At 35.8% G+C, this 20,224-nt stretch overlaps 1 protein-coding gene across 1 annotated transcript in view; it reads right to left on the bottom strand.

Moving 5' to 3' along the window:
• Positions 1-20,224, bottom strand: part of LOC118761760 (leucine-rich repeat-containing protein egg-6-like) — a gene marked incomplete at both ends in the record, with an annotated part of 38,494 nt that overhangs the window by 11,133 nt on the left and 7,137 nt on the right. Inside the window, 2 exons of the mRNA XM_036499907.1 lie at positions 11,667-11,738; positions 12,826-12,897. Coding sequence (XP_036355800.1) covers positions 11,667-11,738; positions 12,826-12,897 — 144 coding nt within the window. The remainder of the gene's footprint in view (positions 1-11,666; positions 11,739-12,825; positions 12,898-20,224) is intronic.

Raw genomic sequence — 20,224 nt, forward strand, 5'->3', positions numbered from 1 at the left:
ATTTGTGTGGCCAAGCCGACTAACTTTTTACAGAGCTAGTTGGCTAGGCAAAATTTTACCCCTTTGGGGGTGAAATTACTGTTTATATTATTGACATTCACATTATTTTGCACACACACAGTTCCAAAATGTCGTTAAAAAGAGCTGCTGGCTCTTCCCTCCTTGCAACACCACCCCCTCCACAAGAAGAAAAAATTTTGTCAGCGGTTCCGAACCGCCCATTTCAAGCCGTGAAAGGCAAAGAAAACATTACAATGGAACGTGCTGAAAAGCAAAGCGTTCCAAATAAGAACAAAAAAGACGGCGTGTCTTGCGACGTCATTTTAGATTTCCCCCCTCTACCTTCAATTAATGTTATAGTACCGAAGGGGGAGGAAGGGAATGATATGAATAAGAGAGAAATAAACAAAGAAACAAAAATTGAAGAAAATTCCAAAGGTTTTGCTTCAGCTGCGAAGCAGATTTCGGAAGAGATACAAGTTTCGATGGAGGATATTAAAATGGCAAAAGAGTTGTTGAGAAAAGAGGGAAACAGTGTTTTCCTCAACACACCTCAACAACTCATACATGACACCAACAAAAAAACAATTTTCTACAAAGTTTTCGAAAAGAAAACTAAAAGACTGGTTAACGCCACACCCCAACAGTTAGAAATGGCTCTGAAGCCCATTTGGGGCCAAATGAGCTATGTGACAAGAGGGAAGCGATTTGGAACCGTGGAGGTTCGCTTCCCAACAGAGGAGCAAGCAAGGGCGCATGCCATTTCGCCCTTGCAAAATGAACATTTGTTCCTCGTTCCGATGTACCTCGGGCGTAAGGTCCAAAAAATAACAATAAATACAATACCCCACGAACTGAATATCTCATGGCTAGTGGCGGCTATCCTCTATGGCATAGAGGACACTGCCACTATTCTAAATGTTCGGAGGGTAAGAGAAAAGAACTGGTCAGGTATGGGTATTGAAATGCTGGTACAGAGCCAGCAGGAAAACATCAATGCCATACATGACTTTGTCATTTTACTAGATGGGATCAGGCTAAACGTTACTGTAGAGGGGCGAAAGCCAAAATGTTTCCTCAGCAGTAGCGAAAGCCACCTGAAGAGGGACTGCCCCATTCAAAAAAAGAGAATGGAGGAATACAGCAAGAGGCAGCAACAACAACAACAACAACAACAACAGAAACAGCAGAAACAGCACGAAACACCAAAGGCTGCCACACTACCAACACCATCACCAGCACCAAGACGAACAACACCACCTCCAGCAACAACAACCACCAAACCAACACCAACACCAGTACCTAGAAGGTCGACAGCAGCACCATCAACAGCAACAGGAGCAGCGGCACCACCGATACCGGCGGAACCAACGACTTTTCGTCCTGCTGCTGAAGCAGACCCCTCAACCATTCCTTTGCCGGATGAAGAGTACTCGGATTGTGCGAGCTCTGATTCCAACAACGGAGAATGGAGCACAGTGCTTCCAAAAAAGAAAAGGAGGAGAAAACAAAATGACACACAGGGGAAGCACGAACAAATAGTGCTTCCCAACATCAAAAACAACAACAACAACACATACTCACAACAACAAACAACAATAACACTTTCGACACCACTACTGCCATTGCCACTGCCACAGACACAAACCCACACAGACACAATTACATCAATAAATACAAGAAACCAGGAACTGGTTGAGTATTTGAAAGAAAAAACAAGTACAAATATAACGGATTTCGTTATACCAACACAAAACACACCACCAGCACACATTCTCTAGGCGTTGAAGATGACGAACTGAGCGGTCTGTTCGAGAGGACTTTCGGGCCGGTGCCGATGGATAATTTCCAGAGGTCGCTCGCCTGGCAGTGCTACCGAGGGGCTCTGCCTGTTCGAGATAAACTCTACTTGCACGGAAGTGCCGTCAGCCGGGCCTGCCCGAGGTGTTGCCAGGACGACGAAACCGTTCTGCACGCACCCGTCCAGTGCCCGAGTATTGCTGAAATATGGGTTTATGTCGAACAGCTACTGTCACGTGTAGGACGGATCCGACTATCGGCCGAATCCATAGTGAAGATTGTCCCGCCGACCTCCTTTAACAAGGAGGGCGAGGCCGTTTTCTTGTGCCTAGTGGCTGTGGCGAAAGAGGTGGTGTGGTGGACTCGTTTGAAAGGGCTAAAGTCAGACACTTTCCTCTTTGGTCAAGGCCTCATCAACTTTTTCAAGTTTCACTTGAAAAGGAAGATGAGGTTAGAGAGGAAAGTGCTGTCCGATAGCAAGTTTTATGAAAGGTGGGTGAATTGTGCGAGACTGGCCAGTATAAATGGACCAGTTCTCAGGTTTCGCCTGTGATTTCAAAAGGGTAATATAAAAGGAGAAAAAAAGGGACTCTCTACACCCCTTTTTTGGCCAGACTCCCGTTGGCTTTTGTAGGGTTTTTTCCACCAGGAACCTTTCGTAACGCCTCCCCCTTTTGGGAGTTTTTCATTGTTTTATAATTATTGTTATACAGTTTTTACTCGGATTTTTTAACAAACGGACAAAACCCTTTGTAACCTTTCGTCCTGTTTTGTCCCTTTATGTTTCCAATCATGTGTGTCAGCCCTTGTGGCCAATAAAAAGAATTAATTATTATATTATTATTATTATTATTATTATTAATATTATTAATATTATTATTATTATTATTATTATCATTATTATTATTATTAATGTTGTTGTTGTTGCTGCTGCTGCTCTTGCTGTTGTTGTTATTGTTATTATTATTATTATTATTATTATCATTATCATCATCCTCATCATCAACATCATCATCATTATTATTATTATTATTATTATTAATTTTATCATTATTATCATTATCATTATTATTCAGTAGTTTTATTTTTATAGCGTGCTTTCACTTCACTACCGAGCGCAGCTCTGTGTGCCTTGGGTATGTGCTGTGATTTGTTGTGATGCTCTGATGGTTATTGTATGGAAAGTGTTCTGCGTAGGATGTGTGCAGTGCCTAGTAGTGCAATTTTCTGTATGTTATATGTGTTTGTAAGTCCTGGTGTTTTTGTTATGTATTTGTCTGAATATTTTTTTATCATGCCTAATGCACCTACTATGATAGGAATTGTTTCCGTTTTCAGATTCCACATTCTAGTTACCTCTATTTCCAGGTCTTTGTATTTTGAGAGTTTCTCCATTTCTTTTAGAGACACGTTGTCATCTGCCGGTATTGATACATCAATTAGAAAGCATTTTTTTTCTTCATGATCTCTGACAACTATATCTGGTCTGTTGACCTTAATTTCTCTATCTGTGTGTATCGGCATATCCCAGAGTATGGTTGCTTTCTCGTTTTCTGTGACCTTTTCTGGTGTGTGCCTATACCATCTTTTTTCTGTTGTTATTCTATAATGTTGGCATAGCTTCCAGTGTATGTAGGTTCCAACTCTGTCATGTCTATGAATACATTCCTTCTTAGCCAGGACTGGGCAGCTAGAGATAATATGATTTATTGTTTCTTGTCCATCTCCACATATTCTGCAGTTACTTGTAATATTTCTTTTCATTACATGTTTTTGGTAATTTCTGGTGGGGAGGCTTTGGTCTTGTGCTGCAATTAAAATCCCTCTGTTTCTGCTTTGAGTCCTGAGCTTCTCAACCATTGCTGGGATTTTTCTTTGTCTATTTCTTTTGCGTTATTATTATGATTATTATCATTATCATTATTATTACTATTATTATTGTTGTTGTTGCTGATGTTGCTGTTGTTTTTACTGTTATTATTATTATTATTATTATTATTATTATTATTATTATTATTATTATTAATATTATTATTATTAATATTATTATTATTAATATTATTATTATTATTATTGTGATTATTATTATTATTGTTGTTGTTGTTGTTGTTGCTGCTGTTGCTGTTATTGTTATTATTATTATTATTATTATCATTATTATCATTATCATTATCATTATTATTATTATTATTATTATTATTATTATTATTATTATTATTATTATTATTATTATTCTATGTTTGACTTTTGCTTTATATTTGTACAAGTTGGCTCCAAGTCTCACCCAGAGACAACATGATCAATGGTTTTATTTTGTCGTCGGCATACACGGCATGTTGGGCCACTGCCTTTCTTTAATATGTTGACCAGGTAGTTTCTTGTTAGTCGGCATTGATCTTGAGCTGCTATGATAAACCCTTCTGTTTCAGATTTTAAGCCAGAGGCCATTAGCCATTGATGGGTCAGGGCTTTGTCGATATCTGCATTATTCGCTCTCTTTGGGTATTTGCCATAGAGAGTTTTTTCATGCGCCTAGCTTTTTCTGTGCTTGTTTCTTGTATGTCTATCTCTAATTCCGAAATTTGTTGTATTCGGAATTCACTTAGATATTCCTTTGCCTGTTTCGTTACTGAGTATGATGCTTTCTTGTTTTCATGTTTTGAGACAAGTTTTAACATCCAGTCCTCAGACTTTTTCAGGTAGGTGTCTAGGCCAATTGTAGCAATCTTCATTGTTATTGCCAGTTGTAAAAGACCACGGCCTCCCTCTTTTCTTGGCAGATAAAGTCGTTCTGTATCTACCTTAGGGTGGTGCATTCTATGCATTGTCAACAGTTTTCGTATTTTTCTGTCGAGCTGACATATTTCAGTAATTGACTAGTTAACGATATTGAAACTGTAAGTCACGACTGGTATGGCTAATGCATTGATCGCTTCGATCCTGTTTCTTGCATTCAGCTCTGTCTTGAGTATTGCTCTCACTCTTCGATAACATTCTCTCCTGATCCTTTCCTTCATCTCTGAATGCCTTATTCCGTTCCCTTCAATTACCCCTAGGTACTTGTAGCTCTCCGCTGGGTCTAGTTCTTTTATGACATTCTGCTGGTCAAGGTTAACGTTAGATATTTCTGTCATTTTTCCTTTGATAAAGGTAGCTTTTGCACATTTATCGAGGCCGAATTGCATTCTGATGTCGTCACTGAATTGTTTGACTATCACTACTAAGCCCTTGAGTTGTTGGTCATTTTTTGCAAAAAGCTTTATATCATCCATGTAAATGAAATGATTTATATTTTTATCAAACATTTTATACCCGTACTGCGCGTCATTGAGCAGTTTTGAGATAGGTATTAAGGCTAAACAAAAGAGGAGTGGTGACAGTGAGTCACCCTGGAAAATGCCACATGAAATGTTTACATCACCAGCATTTAGGGATTCATTGTCACTGTTCAGAGTTAGTGTGGTTCTGCATGATCTCATACTTACAGTCAAAACGTTTCGCAGAGTAGGTGCTATCTTATACATTTCCAGGCATTTCCTAATCCAGCTATGTGGTAGGCTATCAAAAGCCTTTTTATAGTCCATCCAGGCTATTGATAAGTTTTTGTGTCGTTTGTGACAATCTTCTAAGATCATCTTATTGATGAGTAGTTGATCTTTACAGCCGTAGGATCCACGTTTTTACCTCCTTTCTATTCATTAGTGAATATGCTGCTGTCTGTTAAAAACTATAAGTATATTCCGTCAGGACAGATTTTAGCGTTTTATACATAGTTGTTAAGCAGGCTATGGGTCTATAGTTTTTTGGTTCATTTGTTTCTTTACTTTTTGGAAGCAGAAATGTTAACCCATTAACTAGCCAAGGAGGCATCCTACTAGGGTGTTGCAAAACATCATTGTACAGTTCTGTTAGCAGTTCATGGCTCTCTGGGAAGGCATTCAGCCAGAAGTTAGGAATTTTATCCTTTCCTGGAGACTTCCATTTGCTTGACCTCCTGAGAGCAGATCTTATATCTTCTACCTTGACACCCTCCCACTTCTGCTCTTCTAAGGAGTCCAGTTCTGTAGATATTCTGTCAATCCAGGGGGCCTTTTCGTTGTGTATTTTTTCTTCTGCCCAAATTTTATTCCAAAATCCCTGCACTTCTTCTTTTGATGGTACAGACCTTACAGTAAACGCTGTTTTTCCTATCTTCCTGTAAAAATTCTTGGGGTTATTTTTGAACATGTTGTTGTCCTTGAAAAATCTAACACGCTTTTCATACCTCGCTATGCGGGCAGCTTTGGCAGATACCTTTTGTTTGATGGTTTCTATGGTGGCATCAATATCAAGTATAATTTTCATATTGTATTTTTTCAGTATTTTGGGGTTTTTTGTAGGTTTGGTAGTCTTGTGAACCGTAAGGTTTTTCAAATATTCAATGTCAGATCTAAATAGTTTAATTTGTTGTTGCAAACGCTCTTGCCAAGAAGGCTTTTTGTGGGAATGTTGCCGTTTTCTAATCTTTACACCACATAGGATCGTTGAGATTTTCGCGGATGCATAGTATAGGTGGTTGAGATTTGTGATAGCTGAAATTATATCCTTAAGTGCAAGCCGGATTTTACCAATTATTTTCATGTTTTGGTTAGAGTTGCGGATTTTAGGGAGTGTATCACGTTCATCCATGCTGGTTGCTTTAATTTTCAGCCATTCAATCATGAATTATCTATTTGATGTTCATCTGTCTTAGTGTTTATGATTGGTTCAGGGAGTGTTTCACTTTGCCTATCACTTATACTAACTCTTTCAATCCTTACTTCGTTTTTATCAGCCCTGGGCTGCTCTATAATTATTTCCTCTGTATTATCTTCTCTAGCTGCAGCTTCGTTCATTTTATCCGATATTGCTTGTCTAACTTGATCAATCTCTACTTCAGTCAGTGATTTTTTCTTTTATAATGTTTCTTCTGACGTTGGCAAGTTTGTTACTGTCTACGTAGGGTCCTACTTCAGGGTGTTTCTGTCTCCAGTTTATGTAGGTTTGTACAGTGTTAGATTTATCTGTGGGGAAATATATGGCATGGTAGAAGGCCGCAAGAACTTCTTTATTATCTTCCCTAGACCATTTTTCCTTCTTTTTCTTTTGATTATTTGGTGACGAGCATGGATGGCCATTTGTTGGAATATTGTGGGGTACGTCCAGCTCCTGTGTGTTGGGAAGATTTGATCCAGTAGCTGATTTTTCAATCAGAATTTGGTTCAATTTTCGGGTACGTGGTCTTTGTAATCCGCGCGATGACCAATGCGGTTTTTAGTTTGATTTGTTGACATTGAAGCATGACGAGCTTCCACTCTTACATTAGGAGATGGATCTGTCAGTTTAGGGTTCTCTACACGTAAGCATTGCTCGTAGCGCAGCTTCTTATGGCTAGTAGATCTGTATTCGTCTGTATCTATTTTGTTGATAGTTTTATCTTCGAACATTTTTTCCTTCTCTTCCTTTTTTCCTCTCTCTTTCTTTCTTTCTCCTTCTTCCCCTTTTTCCTTCCTTCTCTTCCATTTCTCTTTTAAACTTATAAAAGGCTCACTCTGCCTGTATTAGTTCGAAATAATGAGAATAAAATACGAAGGAAAAAAAGGAAAAAAAAGGGATTATTATTATTATTATCATTATTATTATGATGATTATTATTATTATTATTATTATTATCATTATTATTATTATTACAATTATTATTGTTGTTGTTGTTATTGTTGTTGTTGTTGCTGTTGTTGTTACTGCTATTGGTTTTATTATTGTTATCATTATTATTATTACTATTATTATTATTATTATTATTATTATTATTATTATTATCATTATTATTGTTATTATTATTATTATTCAGTGAGAGAGCAGTGCATTCCATCAAAGTAGCACTGGGGTAAATTATATGAAGCCCAGCATACCTATCATGACTACCCGTCATTCAGAACTTTATCTGAATACTCTTCAGACAAGAGAAAAACTCCTGCAGCAGTTGACAACAAATGATGATTAATATAATTTCAGCAAGTGTATAGGAGTCACGACATTCATGTTCTTTCTTTCCATGTGTTAATAACAACAAAAAGAGAAATGGTTCTCGTGAAAACTGAAAAGTTGTTACATCGCTACATTCTAATAGCCTACAGCTTGAATAAAAAAGTGTCACTTTAAATAAGAAGAAAATTCATAGTCACTTGAAATTACTTCATTATATCGTAGATTAGGCATATTTTGGTGTCGAAAATTTGATGGTTGTGATTTCAAAGTGTCTTTCAGAAGAGCAGTTTAGACGGAATGTTTTGGTGCTAGGATAATTGTTTTATTCTACGTAACAATTGGTCTTAAAGGAATGCATGAACTGCGGTAGAAACAATAAAAGCAACGATTTGCACTTTCAGTTTCTGAGGCATACGACAGTGAAAGAATACTCATAATAAACATGGGGGAAAATTAATAGCGATATATTTTTCGCAAATACAGGGTATCAGTTTAGAGACAGTAAAGGAAAAATTAACAGTTGCTCTTCATGGATGATCTGAACCTTTTTAGCAAGAATAAAAAAAGATATTCTTTAAAACAAACTGTAAAACACTTCAGCAAGTTTATAGATATAGGATTTTTCATGGATAAGTGTGCAGTATTAGTCATAAAACTGGACAAGTGGTCAGCAATAAAGTCTCCAATTACTAGATGACAAGACTTTAAAATCACTGAAACAATGCGAGAGTTATCTGTACCTAGGTGTACTAGAATCTCACAATGTACTAACTATAGAAATTAAAACGGAACTGGAGAAGGCGTAAATAAGAAAGGTGAGGAAGCTAATGAAATCATAGTCAAATGGGACGTATCTAGTGAAGGCTGTAAATACATGGCCACTAACGTTACGTGTATTTACATGGATTAAGTTAGATCAAACCAACTGTCATGCAATTCAAAGCAGACTTTACAATGACTGAACACAATACTCGGAAATAATCATTTCGACTTATTAAAATGTAAACCAACACATCATTATTTATTGTCAACTGCATTAAATATTTGTGAATTTGATAATCTTTCTTTATGCTATTAGATTTACAAAGTGTTAAACTTTTCCAAGAAATAAAGAGTATTATTGTACATACATCTCATTTATGCTGGAAAGGTATGAGAAAGCGCCATCAAATTTTTGTAAACGGTTGTAGCTCAAATTTCTGAAAGAATCAAAGATAAGTTAAAATACGTAAAAATAAAAACAAACTGTTTTATACCGTAAAATACTTTCTAAATTTCTTTTTTCTCAAATGCAGGGTATCCGTTTAGAGACAGTTTAGAAACAGAAAAAGACAGTGTGCGTGTGTGTGTGTGGGTGCGTGTGCACACACCACACACACACACACACACGCGCATACTGTCTTTTCTCTCTGTGTCTGTCTGTGCTATTTTCTCTCTCTTTTTCTCTCTGTCTCTCTCTCAATCTCTGTGTCACACACTTTTGTGTTTCGCTCACCCCATCAATGTGCTGATGGGGTAAAAGAAAACGCATACACACACATACACACAGACACACACACACAGTGTGTCTTCCTCAATGTTTCTGTATGACACTGTCTTTCTCTCTCTTTCTCTCTCTATCTGTGTCTCCCTGTGTGTCTCTCACTGCAACTCTTTTCAATTGCAATTCCTCGCACAAAACAATCCGTCGGCAGGAGCACTACGACACATAACAGTGGTATCAACAAGCTTCTCAATTGTTCGATGACTGTTCTCCAAGATGAGTTCATGAACTTTTGTGATGTTTTCATTCTTTCGGGAAGTCATTGGTCGCCCTGAACATAGTTATTTTTCAAGCGACAAGTGACCGTTCCTGGAGTGTGGAAACAACTTGTAAACTTGTGCTTTGCTCCTGGTAACGTCCTTGTCAGTTGTGTCAAATATGACAATTGTTTCGGCTGCCGCTTTCCCCAGCAGAAATCAGAATTTCCCGGATGCACGCTGTTCCTTCGTTTCAGCCATCGCAAAAAAATCAATAAACAGAGGAGAAGCACTGCAAAACAACGATACATCACGTGGCAGTACGAGTCTAAATGACAATGCCGGTCGGCACACTGATGTCTGATAGTGGCTTCTAGCAGAGTAAGACTGAACTACAACTGGTTTACCCAACAGAGATAATTTCGGTTACTTTTAGGTACCTCATGTATATATATATATAATATATATATATATATATATATATATATATATTATATATATATATTATATAATATATATATATATTATATATATAATATATATATATATATAAATATAATGTAGGATAACATTTTTTCGGGAAAAACATTTTATCAATGGCCAGCATATCAAAAATACCTTTAAAGGTTACGTTTATAAATAATTTACAAGATAAGGGCAAAAGAAATATTTTGTAATGCCAAATATGCCGAAAAAAAGACAAAAATTGTCAATAACCATTATAATTTATGCGTCTCGAAACAAATCGATAGAAATTTCAAAAAAATTCGTTATTACCGTATTGGTCCCAATTTCGGGGATAATTCATAAGAATTTTCACTTCATCAGCGATAAATTTTAGTCTTTTTGTCTTTCTTTCGGCATATTTGACATTAGAATTTTCCTTTGCCCTTATCTTGTAAATTATGTATATATATATATATATATATATATATATATTATATATATATATATATATATATATATTATATATATATATATATATATAATATATATATATATACATATATATATGATACAAAAAAGAAAATGGAGAAACAAATTTAGTTTGTTAATCAACTTTCATATATTAGAATGTTGGATCATATATTCATTTAACAAAATGAGAAACTTAATAGCATACATATATATATCTTATAATTCAGTACATATAAGAATACAAATTATAAAAATCATAATATATTATTGTCTATATATATTATATATATATATATATATATATATATATATAATATTGTTTCTGTATATATCTGTGAACATGTGTATATATATTTGCATGACTATAGTGTATGACTATAAATTGTGTTGTGGTTGTGTATGTGTGTTCGTGTTTGTGTGTGAGTGTGTGTGTGTGTGTTTGTGTGTGTGAGTGTGCGTGTGTGTGTGTGTGTGTGTGTGTGTGTGTGTGTGTGTGAGTCTGTATCTGTAAATCTGCCTCTCTGTCTGCTATTACAAAAATGTTATTGAGTGCAACGAAATTCAGTTTACAATTCAGATTCGTCATATTTTTATTTATGTACAGATATATGTGTGTGTATATAAGCATTGTATCTTTGTGTTTGCATCTATGTTACCAACCTTAAGTGTTGCTCCTGCTACATCTGTATATTGAAGGTTTTATCAATGTTAATAAAATAGAAACAATTGTAGGCTTTATACTGAGCAAACTAATAAACGCCACTGTCTCTATATTTATCGTTTCTTGTTAGAAAGTCTGTGTTTCTTTCCGAATTCTGCCATAGGATATTTCTATTTACTTATCATACAGGAGGAATTCACCTGGATGTGTATTCTACTTCTTATTACTGGTGCCTAATTGTCGAATATTGTTAGATCTGAATCTCTGGATTCCCCTCGTTGTCCTACATGGCTTTTCCCTGTATTTGGGAAAATTTGTCTTTAATTGTTAATTGTTACGTTGTTCACATTAATTTATATAAATCACATCACAAACGTAAACGACAAACACTCATTTTCATACCCGCGCGCACACACACACACACACAGAGAAAAAGTGAGCGTCTGTTTGAGAGGATGAAAGAGAGAGCGAAGATAGAAGGGAAGACAATATATATAGAAACATACAATTAGATTAATAATATCAAAAAGATCAAACTTACACCCTCTCTAAATTGGTGAGACCCTCGAACGATCCATGTTCAATAATCGCGATTTTATTATTGGCTAGATTTCTGTAATTTGGGAGAGAATTGGTGAGAAATGGTATAAAAATGATTAGTCACACAATTTTAAATACGCATATGTCTAATCAACTGGATGTAGATGTAGAAGAAAAGGAAGTAGAAGTGCAAAAATTAGATGAAGATGAAGATAATGAGGAGTGAAGGTTATGATGATATTGATAATGATAACTTGTGACGCTATTGACTGATGAGGAAGATGATGCGAATGATGATGTCGTTTATGATGATGATGATGAGATGATAAGGAGTGTGGTGTTGAGGACGGTTAAGCACGTTGATGGTCGCGATCATGGCCATGATGCTTATGATGACAATGAAATTATAGAGGTACAAAAAACACAATTTGAAGCGGAGATTACAAGAAAATTATGAATTGAAATATGCATGTTTAAATCTGCCTCTCTGTCTGCAATTACAAAAATGTTATTGAGTGCAACGAAATTCAGTTTACAATTCAGATTCGTCATATTTTTATTTATGTATAGATATATGTATGTGTATATAAGCATTGTATCTTTGCGTTTGCATATATATTACCAACCCAAACTGTTGCTCCCGCTACATCTGTATATTGAAGGTTTTATCAATGTTAATATAATAGAAACAATTGTAGGCTTTATACTGCGAAATCTAATAAACGCAACTGTCTCTATATTTATTGTTTGTTATCAAAATGTCTGAATTTTTCCGAATTCTGCCATAGGATATTTCTATTTACTTATCATACAGGAGGAATTCACCTGGATGTGTATTCTACTTCTTATTACTGGTGCCAATATTGTTAGATTTGAATCTCTGGATCCCCTTGGTCGTCCTACATGGGATTTCCCCGTATTGGGGAATTTTGTCTTTAATCGTTAATTGTTACATTGTTCACATAAATTTTTTAAAATGACATCACAAACGTAAACCACAAACACTCAGATCCTTAATCATTTTCGTACCCGCATGTACACACACACAGACAAAGTGAACGTTTGTTAGAGAGGATGAAACAGAGAGTGAATATAGACGGGCAGACTTTATATGTAGAAACATACAATTAGATTAATAATATCAGGAAGATCAAACTTACAACTTATATAGATTGGTGAGATCTTCGAACAATCCATGTTCAATAATCGCGATTTTATTATTGGCTAGTTTTCTGTAATTTGAGAGACAATTGGTGAGAAATGGTATAAAAATGATTAGTCACACAATTTTAAATACGCATATGTCTAATCAACTGGATGTAGATGTAGAAGAAAAGGAAGTAGAAGTGCAAAAATTAGATGAAGGTGAAGATAATGAGGACTGAAGGTTATGATGATATTGATAATGATGGCTTGTGACGCAGTTGACTAATGGTGAAGATGATGCTAACGATGATATCGTTTATGGTGATGATAATGAGATGATAATGAATGTGGTGTTGAGCATGGTGATGACCGCGTTCATGGCCATGATGCTTATGACGACAATGAAATTATAGAGGTACAAAAAATAGAATTGGAAGCGGAGATTACAAGAAAATTATGGAGTAAAATATACATATATATATTGTGATGGATATATATATATATGTCGGTCCCATAGGGGATAATGTTACAGTTGTTTATAGCTCCGGGATCATATCTCCGCTAACTGCCAAAACGACACAGCACTTGTGTCTTACTTGTATTTGCAAACTAATATCATGGTTCCCGTCTCTGGTTTTACGTAATAAACACAGGCCCTGATTTCTGGGTAGTAACTCGTCATCGAAACACGGGTGTGTGTGTATCACGTTAGGCTAGAGATGGCAATGTTTTTTTCCTTTCACATATACTAATCAGACACAGACAGTGTGTCATTAGCCAATTGGAGAAGATGTTCTCCTGGGGCTATAAAAACTAGAAGCATCGTTCCCTATGGCACTGACACGTTTACGTGGTAAATATACTTTACGATTCCCTGCTACTACTGTTTACGTCTCACTCACAGATTTAATATTGCTTTCATATATATATCTATATATATATATATATTTATATATATATATTAAGGGGCGGGCAACAGGTTGCTTAGCCACATAGCGAAAAATTAGAAATAGCAGACAAAAACTGTTTATTTCTGTTTTCTACTATCAGGGGGGAAGGGCATAAGTTTTGATAAAAAATACAAAAATCGATTTCAGGTGAGTATGCGATCGATAGAGCTGTGGGAACGTGCATTTGTAAAATCGTTTTTCTTGAAATAGAGTAAAGTCTATCTTTATTTCTTCTTTTGCTGGAGTCTGAAATTTGGGTTAAATCAGAGTTTCTGAAAGGGAAAGCCTATGAGACGGTCGCACAATATTTTTGAAAAACTTTGGTTTTAATATTTGACACCTCAGCACCGTCCATGGGATGGGGGGCGTTGTGTATATATATATATAAATGTATGTATGTATATATACACATATATATACATATAATATATATACACTATATATATATATATGTTTGTGACACATGTTTATTTACTATATATATGTATGTGAGACTGTGTATGACTACAAATTGTTTTGTGGTTGTGTGTTGTATATGTGTGCGTGTGGTGTGTGTGCCTCTCTGTGGGTGTGAGGGAGAGAGAGAGCGAGCGACTGAGAATCTGCATTTTAAATCTGCCTCTCTGTCTGCAATTACAAAAATGTTATTGAGTGCAACGAAATTCAGTTTACAATTCAGATTCGTCATATTTTTATTTATGTACAGATATATGTGTGTTGTATATAAGCATTGTATCTTTGTGTTTGCATCTATGTTACCAACCTTAAGTGTTGCTCCGGCTACATCTGTATCTAAAGGTTTTTTAAATATTAATATAATAGAAACAATTGTAGGCTTATACTGAGCAAACTAATAAACGCAACTGTCTCTATATTTATCGTTTGTTGTCAAAATGTCTGAATTTTTCCGAATTCTGCCATAGGATATTTCTATTTACTTATCATACAGGAGGAATTCACCTGGATGTGTATTCTACTTCTTATTCTGGTGCCTAATTGTCGAATATAGTTAGATCTGAATCTCTGGATTCCCCTCGTTGTCCTACATGGCTTTTCCCTGTATTTGGGGAAATTTGTCTTTAATTGTTAATTGTTACGTTGTTCACATTAATTATATAAATCACATCACAAACGTAAACGACAAACACTCATTTCATACCCGCACACACACACACATACACACCACCAGAAAAAGTGAGCGTCTGTTAGAGGGATGAAGAGAGAGCGAAGATAGAAGGGAAGACAATATATGTAAAACATACAATTAGATTAATAATATCAGGAAGATCAAACTTACAACTTATATAGATTGGTGAGACCTTCAAACAATCCATGTGAATAATCGCGATTTTATTATTGGCTAGATTTCTGTAAGTTGGAAGAGAATTGGTGAGAAATGGTATAAAAATGATTAGTCACACAATTTTAAATACGCATATGTCTAATCAACTGGATGTAGATGTAGAAGAAAAGGAAGTAGGAGTGCAAAAATTAGATGAAGTTGAAGATAATGAGAAGTGAAGATTATGATGATATTGATAATGATGGCTTGTGACGCAGTTGACTGATGGTGAAGATGATGCTAATGCTGATGTCGTTTGTGATGATGAGATGATAATGAATGTGGTGTTGAGGACGGTGATGGTCGCGTTCATGGCCATGATGCTTATGACGAAAATGAAATTAAAGAGGTGCAAAAAAACAGAATTTGAAGCGGAGATAACAAGGAAAATTATGAAGTGAAAATATACATATATATATGTGAAGGATATATATATATATATATATATATATATATATATATATATATATATATATATATATGTCGGTCCTTAGGGGATAATGCTACTGTGTTTATAGCCGGGATGATATCTCCGCTAGCTGCCAAAACGACACACCACTTGTGTCTTACTTGTATTTGCGAACTAATATTATGGTTCTCGTCTCTGGTTTTACGTAATAAACACAGGCCCTGATTTCATGGTAGTAACTCGTCATCGAAACACGGGTGCGTGTGTATCACGTTAGGCTAGAGATGGCAATGTGTTTTTCTTTCACAAATATTAATCAGACACAGACAGTGTGTCATTAGCAAAGTGGAGAAGATGTCATCCTGGGGCTATAAAAACTAGAAGCATCGTTCCTATGGCACTGATACGTTTAGTGATAAATATACTTTACGATTCCCTGCTACTACTGTTTACGTCTCACTCACAGGTTTAATATTGCTTCACATATATATATATATATATATATATATATTAAGGGGCGGGCAACAGGTTGCTTAGTCACATAGTGAAAAATTAGAAATAGCAGTCAAAAACTGTTTATTTCTGTTTTCTACTATCAGGAGGTGGGTATAAGTTTTGAAAAAATTACAAAGATCGATTTCAGGTGAGCTGTGCGATTCGATAGAGCTGTGCGAAAGTGCATTTGTAAAATCATTTTTCTTGGAATAGAAAAAAGTCTATCTTTATTCTTCTTTAGCTGGTGTCTGAAATTTGGGTTAAATCAGTGTTTCTCAAAGGGAGGGAGGCCGATGGGACGTTCGGACAAGTTTTTTGAAAAACTTTGGTTTTAGTTTTTGACACCTCAGCACCGTCCATGGGATGAGGTGGCCTTGTATATATATATATATATATGTAATATATATATATAATATATAATATATATTATATATAATATATATAATATATATTATTTATATATATATATTATATATATATATATATATATATATATATACATATATATATATATATATATTATATTATATATAATATATATATATACACACATATGTATACATATATATAGATAAATATACATCTATATTATGTTTGTGACACATGTATATTTACATATATATATATGTATGTCAGCATGTGTATGACTACAAACTGCTTTGTGGTGTGTGTGTGTGTGCGTGTGTGTGTGAGAGAGAGAGCGAGAGAGAGAGAGTCTGCATGTTTAAATCTGCCTCTCTCTCTGCAATTACAAAAATGTTATTGAATGCAACAAAATTCAGTTTACAATTCAGATTCGTCATTTTTCATTTATGTATAGTTATATGTATGTGTATATAAGCATTGTATCTTTGCGTTTGCATCTATATTACCAACCCAAACTGTTGCTCCCGCTACATCTGTATACTAAAGGTTTTATCAATGTTAATAAAATAGAAACAATTGTAGGCTTTATACTGCGAAATCTAATAAACGCAACTGTCTCTATATTTATCGTTTGTTGTCAAAATGTCTGAATTTTCCAGAATTCTGCCATAGGATATTTCAATTTACTTATCATACAGGAGGAATTCACTTGGGTGTGTATTCTACTTCTTATTACTGGTGCCTAATTGTCGAATATAGTTAGATCTGAATCTCTGGATTCCCCTCGTTGTCCTACATGACTTTCCCCGAATCGGGAATTTTGTCTTTAATTGTTAATTGTTACGTTGTTCACATTAATTTTATATAAATCACATCACAATTCAAAACCACAAACACTCATATTCTTAATTATTTTCATACCCGCCCGCGCGCACACACAACACACGCGCACACACACACGCGCATACACACAGACAAATTGAAAGTCTGATAGAGAGGATGAAAGAGAAAGCGAAGATAGAAGGGAAGACATTATATAGTAGAATATACAATTAGATTAATAATATCAGGAAGATCAAACTTACAAATTGTATAATTTGGTGAGACCTACGAACGATCCATGTTCGATGATCGCGATTTTATTATTGACTAGAATTCTGTAAGTTGAAAAAGTATGTGAGAAATGGTATAAAAATGATTAGTCACACAAATTTAAATACGCATATGTCTAATAAACTGCATGTAGATGTGGAAGAAAAGGAAGTCGGAGTGCAAAAATTAGATGAAATGAAGAGAAATGAGGAGTGAAGGTTATGATGATATTGATAATGATGGCTTGTGACGCAGTTGACTGATGGTGACGATGATGCTAATGATGATGTCGTTTATGATGATGATGATGAGATGATAATGAGTGTGGTGTTGAGCACGTTGGTGGTCGCGTTCATGGCCATGATGCTTATGACGACAATGAAATATAAGAAGTACAAAATAGGATTGAAGCGGAGATTACAAGAAAAATATGAAGTGAAAAATACATATATATATTGTGAAGGATATATATAATATATGTCGGTCCCATAGGGGATAATGCTACTGTGTTTATAGCTCCGGAATATCTCCGCTAGCTGTCAAAACGACACACACTTGTGCCTTACGTGTATTTGCGAACTAATATCATGGTTCCCGTCTCTGGTTTTACGTAATAAACCAAGGCCCTGATTTCTGGGTAGTTAACTCGTCATCGAAACCTGGGGGTGTGGTATCACGTCAGGCTAGAGATGGCAATGTTTTCCTTTCGCAATACTAATCAGACACAGACAGTGTGTCATTAGCCAAGTGGAGAAGAGATCTCCTGAGGCTATAAAAAGAAGAAGCATCCTTCACTATGGGACTGATACGTTACGTGTAAATATACTTTACGATTCGTGCCACTACTGTTTACGTTCTCACAGATTTAATATTGCTCTTATATATATATATATATAATATATATATATATATATATATATAGAGAGAGAGAGAGAGAGAGAAGAGAGCGAGAGAGAGAGAGAGAGATAGATATATAAAGGGGCAGGCACAGGTTGCTTAGCCACACATCCGAAAAATTAGAAATATCGGTCAAAAAACTGTTTATTTGTATTTTACTATCAGGGCATGCATAAGTTTTGAAAAAATTACAAAGATCGTTTCAGGTTTGTGTATGCGATCGATAAAGCCGTGGGAACGTGCATTTGCAAAAATCGTTTTTCTTGGAATAGAAAAAAGTCTATCTTATTTCTTCTTTTGCTGGTTGTCTGAAATTTGGGTTAAATCAGTGTTTCTCAAAGGGGAGGCCTAGGGACGGTCGGACATGTTTTTGAAACACTTTGGTTTAATGTTTGACACCCCAGCACCGTCCATGGGAGGGGGGGGTTTGTATGTATATATATATATATATATATATATATAGTATACCGGAGTAAACACATAAATGTGAAACAAGGTGGAAAAAAGGTACTCAAATACCAGTGGTAGAGAGAATATGCTTTATTTAAAGCAGCAGAAAATTCAACAAACCTGTTACTCTGAGTTTCACGTTGCCGTTCTTCGGACAGTTTTTGCTAGAATAGAACCGATACGTCAATTCTATCCAGACTAGTATAAACGCTACACCTTTGAAAATTGACTTGTTTGATTGGTCCTTTACAAATAACTGTGAATTTTCGAGTGATAAACAAAAAGGAGCTCAAAAATATATATATCACCCAGGCATGTTTGAAGACTGCCTAACAAAAATAGAAGAAGTCCTCACAAACCTTGAACAACACTTCATGGGTGACATTAACTTCCCCAATGTGGAATGGCCTGGGGCGGGGCAGATGCTCCCAGTGATGACACACCATCAGCAGGCACAGGCAGAGTCCCTGCTCCATCTCACAAATGCCTCTTTCATGGAGCAAATAGCTCTGCAACCAACAAGGGCAGATAATATACTTCACAAACAATATGTATATTATCCATAATGTTAAAGTGATGCCGACAATGAGCTCGGATCACAACATAATAGAGCTGTCTATGTATGGACCAAAAGCCCCCGTAGACACACAGCCTATACGAAGCATCCACCATCTCTCCAACTTAAACTTTCATAAAGCAAACTGGAAGTTGATTGCGAAAGAGATCCTCAAACAGGATTGGCCTAAATGTCTCTCCACACTGGACATTAACATGAAGCACAAACACTTCATGTCCATAATACAAGCCATATGTGACAAATATGTCCCAGTGTACAGGGCCAGCACACACAAAAACAAAAACAGGATCCCTAGAGAAAGGAGGATTCTTATGAGACGACGGACAATGATTGCGAACCGCCTGAGCAAGCACACCAAAGGTGGTGAGAAGTCTCGGCTCGAGAGAATGCTAATGGAAATTGAGAAAGTCTGCATCAATCTCATGAAAAGGAGAGAGCAGATAAAGAAGTTTGGGTAATAGAAAATATAAAATCAAACCCTAAAGCTTTCTTTACGTTTGCCAAAGAGACAGCCACAGTGCACCAGAGAATAGGACCTCTCTTCCAAAAAGATGGCTCTCTCACAGGAAACCCCACGAGGATAAGTGAAATACTGAACGAACATTTCCAAAGTGTGTTCACTACATCTCTAGGACACAGGCAAGTAAACAACCCAGAAGAATTCTTTGCCACTTTACCTGCGTCCAAAGAGGCAAAAATTGAGTACATCAACATTGAAGATGATGATATCACACTAGCCATAGATGAGATTGACACAAACTCAGCTGCTGGACCTGATGGATTTCCAGCGATCCTTCTCAAATCGTGCAAACGAGCCCTTGCAAAACCGCTACAG

The sequence above is a fragment of the Octopus sinensis genome, unplaced genomic scaffold (genome assembly GCF_006345805.1).
Source record: "Octopus sinensis unplaced genomic scaffold, ASM634580v1 Contig17124, whole genome shotgun sequence".
NCBI classification, from domain to species: domain Eukaryota; kingdom Metazoa; phylum Mollusca; class Cephalopoda; order Octopoda; family Octopodidae; genus Octopus; species Octopus sinensis.